This window comes from Stegostoma tigrinum, chromosome 26 (assembly GCF_030684315.1).
Source record: "Stegostoma tigrinum isolate sSteTig4 chromosome 26, sSteTig4.hap1, whole genome shotgun sequence".
Lineage (NCBI taxonomy): Eukaryota > Metazoa > Chordata > Chondrichthyes > Orectolobiformes > Stegostomatidae > Stegostoma > Stegostoma tigrinum.
The window spans coordinates 24,210,338-24,223,453 of NC_081379.1; the positions used below are offsets into that span (position 1 = coordinate 24,210,338).

General features: G+C 43.3%; 1 protein-coding gene across 1 annotated transcript in view; it reads left to right on the forward strand.

Annotated features, from left to right (window-relative positions):
* Positions 1 to 13,116, forward strand: part of gpn3 (GPN-loop GTPase 3) — a 21,207-nt gene continuing 8,091 nt past the window's right edge. Inside the window, exons 1-6 of the mRNA XM_048556293.2 lie at positions 1 to 194; positions 1,833 to 1,941; positions 3,080 to 3,247; positions 4,249 to 4,373; positions 6,593 to 6,708; positions 12,320 to 12,416. Of these exons, the coding sequence (XP_048412250.1) occupies positions 147 to 194; positions 1,833 to 1,941; positions 3,080 to 3,247; positions 4,249 to 4,373; positions 6,593 to 6,708; positions 12,320 to 12,416 (663 nt within the window). The 5' untranslated portion in view covers positions 1 to 146. The remainder of the gene's footprint in view (positions 195 to 1,832; positions 1,942 to 3,079; positions 3,248 to 4,248; positions 4,374 to 6,592; positions 6,709 to 12,319; positions 12,417 to 13,116) is intronic.

The following is a 13,116-nucleotide window of genomic DNA, read 5'->3' on the forward strand; positions in this document are numbered from 1 at the left end:
AGTAGTAGATGTGGGCGAACAAGGTGTAGGGCTGGATGCACGCAGTAGGCCGAGGAGCCGGAAGGCTGATGTTTCGGGTCTAGACCCTTCGGTGTGGGTACCCGGATCTCTATCTATGTAGTTTATGGGTAAAGGTGGCAGGAGAGATGCCTCGTTTCGCTCAACTTGTGATGGGGCCTGCCGGCAGCGGGAAGGTATTTAACGGCATTTCGATCTCGGCAATAACAAGAGCGTGCTTTTATTTAGCGCACTGGTGTGAAAAATATGAAAATTATGCCGTAAAGGGATTGGCCAAAACAGACTCCTTGATTTTTTGATAATCATTAGCTGTAATACTGTCAGGGAACCTCCCGCAATATTAAAGATTGTTATCATAATATTGTACGCTTATTCGTACAATGGTCTTAATTCGTTGTAAATGTGTTTATTTGTCATGAGACTAAAGAAGTTTTCACAAAACCTGTAACTAGAGCTATGAAAGTTTGTACCCCTTTTGACATGTTTTGAGTAATTCCACCACGTTGCACCCTCTCTCTAAACTCCACATTTCTCTCTACTTCAAATATTTATCAATTTTTGATTAAAATTTGCTATTCGCTGTAGCTTTGTATTCAAACATTCCATGCTTCCAACAATGCTGTTAGGAATCTTTTTTTTTCACCCTTGTATACACTTTAATTGATAATTTGAAAGTGATGAGCCTTGATTAGCACCTAAGGCAGCAACCATGTCTGTTTATGGGTCATAATTTTTTTTTGTTTTGAAAGTGTTGAATCCTACTCTCTCTCCCATAGAATTAATTCTGATCTGTCCAGGCTGCCCTCAGAATAATAGCTTTCCATTGCTGGTGTTCTAACTCTGATTTATATGTCTTCTTTAATGGGGAAAGGCTATTTTAATGCAGTTCATGAATTTTATTGGTCAACAGACTTAAAGAAAATTATATCTAGTAAATCATTGTGCCAACTTCTTTGGCTGTGTTGTTTTAATTGATCCTTGGTACAAATACTTAAAAAACCCAATATTTTTGGTTATAAAAGTGTTGGTGATTACAATAATCTTATTTTGGATTTTGTTTTTATGATTTATACAACAATTTGGGACAAAATAATTTGAACCTCCTGATGGAATTGTTTTACAATATGCTTCTGTGTTCTTTATGCTTTGTGACTGCAAAAGATTATATGGTAGGTTTTGGAAGTAACTATCGTTAGATTGGTAAAATGATACTGTCTGATCTTTTTGAAGCAATCAAAGTTCGTTACTAAACCAAACCTCTAAATATATGTAGACTGATGAACATTACTAGATTCATCTGTGAAATGAAGCATGGTGGCTTAGTGGTTGGCACTGATGCCTCACGGTGCCAGGGACATGCGTTTGATTCCAGCCTCAGCTGACTGTCTGTGTGGAGTTTGCACATTTTCCTCGTGTCTGCGTGGGTTTTCACTGGGTGTTCCAGTTTTGTGCCACAGTCCAAAGATGCGCAGCTTTGCTGGATTGGCCATGGAAAATCGCCCATAGTGTTAAGGGATGTGTAGGCTAGTTGGATTAGCTGAGGGAAATGCAGTTACAGGGATAGAGAGGGGGGCTGCATCTGGGTGGGATGTTCTTCAGAAGGTCAGTGTGGACTCGATGGGCCAAATTACCTGCTTCCAAACCATAGGGATTCCGTGATTCTACGATTTACATATTCTTGTTAAAGAGTTTACAAATTTCTAGTTACCAAGCTAGAATTAAGTTATAAAAGAAAGATACTTGAGATTTTGAGTTCTTTCATTTTATATATTTTACATGCAATTTGAAGGTGGATTTGTCACTTTTAATTTCAGAGTACTTACTGTTCCACGATGCAGCAGCACTGTGAGGTGTTGAATCGATCTGTGCAGGTGGTGAACCTTGACCCTGCTGCAGAATACTTTGACTATCCTGTGTTGGCAGGTGAGTTGACTAATGACTTTGCAATTCATCTTGAAAACTTAAGCAAAATATGATGTTTTGAAATTTGCTTTTCCAGCTAAAGTATGTGAAGACTGTATGCGCTTTGCACATTATTGGGGTAGAAACGGGGATATTCGTATATGATCACATAAAATTAAGCTCAGATACTGAAGTAACCAGTGTCCATTTTCAATAAGATTAGAAAATATCCCAGCTTGGACTCCTATGTGGCGAGTGACATTCATGTCACATGAATGCCAGGCAATGACCATCTCCAGTAACAAAGAATCTAACAATCACCCCTTGCTATTTAATCGTGAATTGCTGAATCTTCCACAGTGAACATTTTAGGGTTTGTCACTGACCAGAAACTGAGCTGAACCAGCCAAATAAATTCAGTAGTTACGAGAATAGGTCAGATACTAGGAATGTTTTGATGAGTGACTCAACCCCTGTAGATGATGGGCATGCATTAGGGAAACAAGACAGAACTGTGTTGTAAAACTTGGGTGTAAGTGAAATAGCAGTTAAGCTTGACACCGTCCAGGACAAATTAGCTGGCTTGATTGGCAGCTCACCCATTTACTTCCTTCACCACTGATGCACAATGGCAACACGATACCATCTACAAGATGCTGTAATTCACCAAGGCTTCTTCAACAACATCTTCCAAACCTTCAAACTCTACAAGTTGGAAAGGACAGGGAATCAGATGCATGGAGATCTCTCCACTTCCAAGTTCTAAGGTACACACCTTCCTGACTAAGAAATATATCACTACTCCTTCATTTAACCAGTTCATAATTCTGGAGATCCCCTCCTAACAGTGCTATGAATGTCTGCACACCTGAAAGACTGCAGCTTTTGAAGAAAGCAACTCGCCACTACCTTTGTTAGGCAACTGGGGATATGCAATAAATGCTGACCTAGCCACCATTGCCTACATACCACGAATGAATAAAAAGCAGATAATTATCCCTATCTTCACAGGGTCTTACTAGATAATTGAATGAAAACTGAAAATGCTGAGCTGCTTGCAAAAAAAGTATCAGCCCTACTAATTTTGAGAAATGTATTTTGTTTTATATGGTTTTTTTTTTGAAAATTACTTTCGTGTAATTTATCCTTTTTTGATTAGATATTCGGGAGCTCATACAAGTAGATGATGTGATGGAAGATGATTCCTTGAAGTTTGGCCCAAATGGTGGGCTGATTTTCTGTATGGAGTACTTTGCCAACAACTTTGATTGGCTGGCAGATTGTCTAGGACATGTGGAAGATGACTATATACTCTTTGATTGTCCAGGTGGGTGGAATCTTACGTAGAATATGGAATATTATGAATATGTAGGTGGGGGAGGGGGTTGCAAGCCAATGCACCCGTTACTATAAGGCGCTGAAGGCCCTGGCAGTGCATTTAAGGGGCACCCAGAGAGGCACGTTCCCTGCAAGCCACTGGCATCACTCGTGCTCACACGTAGACACCTGCAGCTGCACGTTTTGGCCCTTTCATCTTCCTCATTCACTTGACAAGACAGACTTTTCAACCTTGACCCACGTGCATAACATTCCAATCTCCCACCCTCGGCCTGTGCCCTGTGCACCTTAGACTTGCCATCCAATCTTAATCATGGTTTGGAATAGATGAAGGCTTCCCAAAGAGGCCAAAACTACAAACACCAAAATCAATCAAGTATACTACTGTGCCTGCTGTATGTTTGGAATCTTAAAGAAGAAAATTGAAGAACTGTTGCCCAGAGGATGCCCTTAGTGGCTGTGCAGATTTTTGGAAAGCTACCAAATTATTTACACTCTGTCAGCCTCCTTTTTGAATGCTGTTATCGAATATATTTGCACCACTTTAATGTGGTGGAAACGAAGTGACACTTTGCTGCCATAAGCAAAATTCTCCTCTCTGGGCAGTTTTCTGATTACTTTACATCCCTGTTTGTAAGTTAAATTTGTTTTGGCTGTAGGCACATTTAACTTATTGTATTTAGCCTTGTGTATTGATTGTGTACAGTAAGTATTATAATCGTGACACAGTAATAGCCTTTCATTTAGAATATCAGTCAAAGGAACAAATTGTATTGAGTTTCTAGGATACCAATTTCAAGCTCTTCCTGGTTGTGTTTTTCTCCTGAAGGTGCTGATTCGTGAAACATTGGTGTTGATATCCCCTATACTTTTTTTTTACAAAAGCCATTCTGAGAGAATTTGTAACTGAGTCCATTATATGTCATAAATTTTGATTATTGGTTCTCCAAATGGTTTGTACCCTGACCTGCTTTTATTCATTCATTACAGGTCAAATTGAGTTATACACTCATCTTCCAATAATGAAGCAGCTAGTAGAACAGTTGCAGCAATGGGAGTTTCGTGTCTGTGGGGTATTTCTTGTTGACTCTCAATTTATGGTGGAGTCATTTAAGGTAGTCTTCATTATGTAATGTGAACTGGGATTTATATACAGCAAGCTTTATTTTAACCAGCACCCTATGAACTGGCACACTCGATAAACTGGGAAAAATTGAATACCTCATACTGGTAGTTTACTATGTTATTGTGATCTCTGCAATGTCCAAATTGTCAGTTGAGGGTGCAAGTGAGAACGCTTTCTGCTGGTAAGTTTTTAATTAAGGCACAGTTGCATTATTATTATTTGTGATTTATGCTGTGAATAAAGTGTTATAGCGATGTGTATGTCCCCTGAATTATATCTCTATTACTTAGTTTGTGTTTTTACATTAAGTGGTGCTCTTGATCGACTGAAATATTTGATCAGCTGGCATACTGATGCCTCATAGGTGCCAGTTAATAAAAAGTTTGCTGTATTTAAAATAATTTATTATAAATAAATTTTTGGTTTTTTAGTTAGTAACTTGTGGCTTTTCTGTATTTGGTGTTTAATAATTAAATCGTAATATTTCTGTAGCCATGATTACTTTTAAAACAGGATTTGGGGCCTGGCTTGAAGTGAATGGGTTCTGTGCAGCAACAATGGAACTTTTGTTTATTTTAGATTGCCTTGCAACCCAGCAAGGCAAAGTAATGGGGCCTCGAGATTTGTTAGAGATGTGAAATTTATTTTTAATTTAAGGCAAAAACCCAAAGCTTAGAGAGGAAGTTTTTTTTGTTTTTCTTTTATTTTGAGTTTTGAGCAGTCCTGTGAAGTTATTGGAATAAGATGGCTCTGAGGACCAGTGTTCCTGAGAAGGGAAGGATCTATAATGAAGTACGTTACCTGAAGCTGAGGACACCTAAGCAGGTGTACGATAGCTTCTTCCTGCAGTTCAGTCAAAAAGTTTAAAGTCACAAATGACTTAAAACCTTTCTTAGGTGTTAGATACAGGGGTTCTGGTGTGAGTGTTGAATGGATGGTTTTGCAGGGGTGTGTTTTGTTTCTTTTCAAATTATAGTGAAGTCTTTTGTGATTAATGAGACTTATAATTTAGCAATCTTTTTTGCTTTATTCTGTTATCTTTTCTCCAATTAATGAACTTCTGCTTTATTGTTAAGCCAAATTCTGCAGCATTGCATGCTTATGTTTCAGTGAGGGACCACTCTGTTAAAATCAAAACAAATCAAAATATGATCTATCAAGCCAGGTTCCTGTCAGGGATCTGACTTGTTTGCTAATAACATCAGCTGGGGTCATAACTACTTGATCAGAATGTCATAATAATCCTGTAGCACTGCATTTGAAGTACTTGTAACTAATTATTACAAGACAGATTTAAGTATTTTGATATTTTTATTAGGTGGCATGCAACAAAGTAAAACCAATGATCCATACCTCCCGTTGTCCCCAACTTTTATTGTATTTTTCTGCTGTCCTGTTCTTTTGAAATCAGTGAATCATCTTGGAATACAATTCCACAGAACCGGGCTGTAGTGGTCATTCTTCCTGTGACTGTAGATACGTATCAGCCCAGTGGAGTAGGGGGAAAAGTGCTGTCTGCTAGAGAATTGTCAGTTGGACAATGAAAATCCTGTAAGCAACAGTTGCTTGTTCATGAAACTGACATTTGAGGCAAAGGTAATCTTGAGTAATGAACTTCTCACTACAGCTACAGAGCTGGAATTGTTGTCATTGATTAAATGCTGAAATACAGCACTATGAATCCAGTCTGAGTTGTGACAAGCTTTTAATCAAAAATCAGAAGCTAGGCCTTCGAAAGGTAACATCTGAAATCTCTCTCAAGCGAGACAGTTTTAAAGATTCTCTGACTGTGTAATCACTCATGCAGGTGAATTGATGAGGAAGTCATGGGAAATGTCTTTGTTGCTCTGCTATTTAAGGTGCAATTTGTCATGCCCTTGATCAAAATTTTCCTGTTAATTCACGTTTATTTTAATTTTAGATATTTGAGTACAGGGCACATAGCATTTACCACCTGCTCTGTTATGGTATATACAGTGAACTTTTTCTGCTTGATTAAAATTGTGGAGTCTTGTCATTATATTTTTAGCAAGTAACTGGGATATCAAATAACAATTTAGCTACCTTAAACAGGTCACTGGTACTTAATTGAATCTTAACCAGTTCTGGGAGTGTGGTCTAGGATGTTAACATTTACAAATGATGTTTGGTATAAGTTTGACATTTATTGTAAAATGTGCAGATGTATTAACTTTGTACTTTTCTTAGTTTGTTTCAGGTGTTATGGCAGCCCTCAGTGCTATGGTGTCTTTGGAAATTCCTCAGGTCAACATCATGACAAAAATGGATTTACTTAACAAAAAAGCGAAAAAAGAAGTTGAAAAGTAAGCAGAACTTTGTATTGTATCTGGATGCATTTTCACATAACACATCGTAATGTGCGTCCTCATACGTGCTGTGTACTTTTTCAGAAATAGAGCTTTTTATATTAGAGATAATGGGAACTGTAGATGCTGGAGAATCCAAGACAACAAAATGTGAGGCTGGATGAACACAGCAGGCCAAGCAGCATCTCAGGAGCACAAAAGCTGACGTTTCGGGCCCAGACCCATCATCAGAGAGGGCGATGGGGTGAGGGTTCTGGAATAAATAGGGAGAGAGGGGGAGGCGGACCGAAGATGGAGAGAAAAGAAGATAGGTGGGGAGGTAGGGAGGGGATAGGTCAGTCCAGGGAAGACGGACAGGTCAAGGAGGTGGGATGAGGTTAGTAGGTAGATGGGGGTGCGGCTTGGGGTGGGAGGAAGGGATGGGTGAGAGGAAGAACAGGTTAGGGAGGCGGAGACAGGTTGGACTGGTTTTGGGATGCAGTGGGTGGAGTGGAGGAGCTGGGCTGGTTGTGTGGTGCAGTGGGGGGAGGGGACAAACTGGGCTGGTTGAGGGATGCAGTTGGGGAAGGGGAGATTTTGAAACTGGTGAAGTCCACATTGATACCATTAGGCTGCAGGGATCCCAGACGGAATATGAGTTGCTGTTCCTGCAACCTTCGGGTGGCATCACTGTGGCACTGCAGGAGGCCCATGATGGACATGTCATCTAAAGAATGGGAGGGGGAGTGGAAATGGTTTGCGACTGGGAGGTGCAGTAGTTTGTTGCGAACTGAGCGGAGGTGTTCTGCAAAGCGGTCTCCAAGCCTCCGCTTGGTTTCCCCAATGTAGAGGAAGCCACACCGGGTACAGTGGATGCAGTATACCATGTTGGCAGATGTGCAGGTGAACCTCTGCTTAATGTGGAATGTCATCTTGGGCCCTGGGATAGGGGTGAGGGGGGAGGTGTGGGGGCAAGTGTAGCATTTCCTGCGGTTGCAGGGGAAGGTGCCGGGTGTGGTGGGGTTGGAGGGCAGTGTGGAGCGAACAAGGGAGTCACGGAGAGAGTGGTTTCTCCGGAAAGCAGACAGGGGTGGGGATGGAAAAATGTCTTGGGTGGTGGGGTCGGATTGTAGATGGCGGAAGTGTCGGAGGATGATGCGTTGTATCTGGAGGTTGGTGGGGTGGTGTGTGAGAACGAGGGGGATCCTCTTTGGGCGGTTGTGGCGGGGGCGGGGTGTGAGAGACGTGTTGCGGGAAATACGGGAGATGCGGTCGAGGGCGTTCTCGATCACAGTGGGGGGAAAGTTGTGGTCCTTGAAGAATTTGGACATCTGGGATGTGCGGGAGTGGAATGTCTTGTCGTGGGAGCGGATGCGGCGGAGGAGGAGGAATTGGGAATAGGGGATGGAATTTTTGCAGGAGGGTGGGTGGGAGGAGGTGTATTCTAGGTAGCTGTGGGAGTCGGTGGGCTTGAAATGGACATCAGTTACCAGCTGGTTGCCTGAGATGGAAACTGAGAGGTCCAGGAAGGTGAGGGATGTGCTGGAGATGGCCCAGGTGAACTAAAGGTTGGGGTGGAAGGTGTTGGTGAAGTGGATGAACTGTTTGAGCTCCTCTGGGGAGCAAGAGGCGGCGCCGATACAGTCATCAATGTACCGGAGGAAGAGGTGGGGTTTGGGGCCTGTGTAGGTGCGGAAGAGGGACTGTTCCACGTAACCTACAAAGAGGCAGGCATAGCTGGGGCCCATGCGGGTGCCCATGGCCACCCCCTTAGTCTGTAGGAAGTGGGAGGAGTCAAAAGAGATGTTGTTGAGGGTGAGGACGAGTTCGGCTAGGTGGATGAGGGTGTCGGTGGAGGGGGACTGGTCGGGCCTGCGGGACAGGAAGAAGCGGAGGGCCTTGAGGCCGTCTGCATGCGGAATGCAGGTGTATAGGGACTGGACGTCCATGGTGAAGATGAGGTGTTGTCCGACACCACCTCCTACCGCCCCCTTGATCATGACCCCACACCCGAGCACCAAACCATCATCTCCAACACCATTCATGACCTCATCACCTCAGGGGACCTCCCATCCACAGCCTCCAACCTCATTGTTCCCCAACCCTGCACGGCCCGTTTCTATCTCCTTCCCAAAATCCACAAACCTGCCTGCCCCGGTCGACCAATCTTCTCAGCCTGCTCCTGCCCCACCGAACTCATCTCCACCTATCTGGACACCATTTTCTCCCCCTTGATCCAGGAACTCCCCACCTACGTCCGTGACACCACCCATGCCCTCCACCTCCTCCAGGACTTCCAATTCCCTGGCCCCCAAAACCTCATCTTCACCATGGACGTCCAGTCCCTATACACCTGCATTCCGCATGCAGACGGCCTCAAGGCCCTCAGCTTCTTCCTGTCCCGCAGGCCCGACCAGACCCCTCCACCGACACCCTCATCCGCCTAGCTGAACTCGTCCTCACCCTCAACGACTTCTCTTTTGACTCCTCCCACTTCCTACAGACTAAGGGGGTGGCCATGGGCACCCGCATGGGCCCCAGCAATGCCTGCCTCTTTGTAGGTTACGTGGAACAGTCCCTCTTCCGCACCTACACAGGCCCCAAACCCCACCTCTTCCTCCGGTACATTGATGACTGTATCGGCGCCGCCTCTTGCTCCCCAGAGGAGCTCGAACAGTTCATCCACTTCACCAACACCTTCCACCCCAACCTTCAGTTCACCTGGGCCAACTCCAGCACATCCCTCACCTTCCTGGACCTCTCAGTCTCCATCTCAGGCAACCAGCTGGTAACTGATGTCCATTTCAAGCCCACCGACTCCCACAGCTACCTAGAATACACCTCCTCCCACCCACCCTCCTGCAAAAATTCCATCCCCTATTCCCAATTCCTCCTCCTCCGCCGCATCCGCTCCCACGACAAGACGTTCCACTCCCGCACATCCCAGATGTCCAAATTCTTCAAGGACCGCAACTTTCCCCCCACTGTGATCGAGAACGCCCTTGACCGCGTCTCCCCTATTTCCCGCAACACGTCTCTCACACCCCGCCCCCGCTACAACCGCCCAAAGAGGATCCCCCTCGTTCTCGCCCACCACCCCACCAACCTCCAGATACAACGCATCATTCTCCGACACTTCCGCCATCTACAATCCGACCCCACCACCCAAGACATTTTTCCATCCCCACCCCTGTCTGCTTTCCGGAGAGACCACTCTCTCCATGACTCCCTTGTTCGCTCCACGCTGCCCTCCAACCCCACCACACCCGGCACCTTCCCCTGCAACCGCAGGAAATGCTACACTTGCCCCCACACCACCCCCCTCACCCCCATCCCAGGCCCCAAGATGACATTCCACATTAAGCAGAGGTTCACCTGCACATCTGCCAATATGGTATACTGCATCCACTGTACCCGGTGTGGCTTCCTCTACATTGGGGAAACCAAGCGGAGGCTTGGAGACCGCTTTGCAGAACACCTCCGCTCAGTTCGCAACAAACTACTGCACCTCCCAGTCGCAAACCATTTCCACTCCCCCTCCCATTCTCTAGATGACATGTCCATCATGGGCCTCCTGCAGTGCCACAATGATGCCACCCGAAGGTTGCAGGAACAGCAACTCATATTCCACCTGGGAACCCTGCAGCCTAATGGTATCAATGTGGACTTCACCAGTTTCAAAATCTCCCCTTCCCCAAGTGCATCCCTAAACCAGCCCAATTCGTCCCCTCCCCCCACTGCACCACACAACCAGCCCAGCTCTTCCCCTCCACCCACTGCATCTCAAAACCAATCCAACCTGTCTCCGCCTCCCTAACCTGTTCTTCCTCTCACCCATCCCTTCCTCCCACCCCAAGCCGCACCCCCAGCTACCTACTAACCTCATCCCACCTCCTTGACCTGTCCGTCTTCCCTGGACTGACCTATCCCCTCCCTACCTCCCCACCTATACTCTCTCCACCTATCTTCTTTTCTCTCCATCTTAGGTCCGCCTCCCCCTCCCCCTATTTATTCCAGAACCCTCACCCCATCCCCCTCTCTGAAGGGTCTAGGCCCGAAACGTCAGCTTTTGTGCTCCTGAGATGCTGCTTGGCCTCTTGTGTTCATCCAGCCTCACATTTTGTTGAGCTTTTTATATTGACCATTTTTAGATTCTGTTCTGATTGAAAATTATTTTAATTTTATTTTTTAAATATTTTAAAAATTTACAGTTCAATTATTGATGCAGCTTTAGAGTTTTCTTGTGATGCCACATGGCCAAAGTAAATTTTCCATATATCATATGTAAAATTTAATTTGAGCAATAGTATATTTGGAATTCTTTTTATCCACTTGGGGGACATAGATGTCACTTGACTAAAAAATGGTGTACTTGGAATTATCTGTTATGCAGGCTAGATGAGATTTTCATTTAGGAGCATTCAAAATTTAGTTGTGCATTAGACTGAAACTTTTCACAAGTCAGCCTTTTCTTCACCTTGACACTTATTTTAAAGAACATATTTGAATAAAGAAATCATTTATATTCTGCATACTGTTAAATTATTACACACTTCAGGATGAGGGCATTTTTTGGGTACTTGCCAGGTGGGAAATGATGGTGGCTGGCAGAGACACTCAGTTGCTCTTCATCCTTGTTGGTAGAGTGGTTATTTTGGGATTGCTGTCATGCCTGTAAAATATTCCATTTTTCCTCTTTCTGTCAGCATGCTCTTCCTAATAATAGAGTGCATTATATGGATCTGTTGGGTTTGGGGCAGGAATTGGGCCCAACTGTGATAATTTTCCTGTCTTTAAAGCTGAGTTCAAAAATTGACTTTGCTGATGGGCAAATAACAGGGAGGTATTTTTTCTTATTTATGACAAAACATTATTCTCGTGGGAGAGTTTGCAAATTTTTTCTAGCAAAGTATTTTACATGTTTGCCTGTTTGAGGGTACGCTTAATGAAGAAAGTGCTTTTTACGATATTTGTGATATTTTCAATGAAAGAATGGATATGTGTTTATGCATCACCTTTCAAACCTTAAGATGTACGTAGAACTCTATAGCGCATTTCAAGTGTATTAATTGTAGTATAGGGAATGGTTTAATCAGTGTGTGGTAAAGGCCCATTAACAGCAATGTGTAATAATCAAATAGTTAGTTTGTTTTGGTCTTGTTGATTTGTGAAAGAAATTTTTCCAAGAGTTTGGAGAATTTCTTAATTTTCTTTTAAACAGATTGAGGTGGGTACAAGCCCTTGGTGTCATATCTCATCCAAAAGATGGCACTAGAGTGTTAGCCTGGATGTTGTGCTCAAGTCTGTGGCAGGGACTGTAACCTTATGATTATACAGTTTGCAGTTTCATCCCCTGAATGCAATTCTCAACAATAACAGAGGGCAACTGGAAGCAAGTTGGGTTGCCTCAGGTCAGAAAATACTGAGATGTGCAATGCTAAAATTGTATTAGTTTTTCCAATAAATTATAGTCACTTTCTTATGGAGTCTTTAAAACAGCAAAGTAAGTATAATTGCAAATTCACTTTAGAAACGACTATCAAACCTTTTGGATGCTGCTCCTAGAAACTTTTTGCCATATTTTGGGCATTTATGTCAATAATATTTCCTGATATTCTTTCCTTTAAAGGTATTTAGACCCTGATATGTATTCATTGATACAAGACTCAACTGAGACTTGGAAAAGCAAGAAATTCAAAAAGCTAACCAAAGCAATTTGTGAATTGGTAAGAATTGTATGATCATCAAAAAAGCCAAGTTCTCATTAACATCAAAAGTTCTCTATTTGAATTAGCTTATCTGAAAAAATCCTACAAAAATCATTTTATGTTGCTTATTTAATGACTATCTTTGTGCAATTAAATGATGTAACACTAGTAAAACACTAACAGGCATGGTAGTTAGTGTTTGCAGAGAAAGTTGAGAGAAGATTTAGTAAGTGTTTAAAATGATGAAAGCGTTTTAGTAGAGTAAATAAGGGGAACTGTTTCCATTGGTTGAGTTTCAATAACTGGAGGATGGAGATGTAAAATTACTGATTGTAACAGCTTTATAGAGTCAGAGAGTAATGCAACATGGAAACAGACCCTTCGAATCAGCTAATCCACACTGACCATGTCCCCAAACTAAACTATTTCCATTTGCCCGAGTTTGGCCGGTATCTCTCCAAACCTTCCCTGTTCATATATTTTAAAACGCTGTAATTGTAGTTGCATCCACCACTTCCTCAGGCGGTTCATTCCACATTCGAGCTACTCTGTGTAAAACCATTGCCTCTTGTATCCTGTTAAAACTTCCACCTCTCACTTTAAAAATATGCTCCCTGGTTTTGAACCCCCCCCGCCCTTGGGAAAAGACCCATGTCTGTGCCCCTCATGATTTTATAAGCCTCTATAAGGTCACCCCTCAACCTTCTAAACTCCAGTG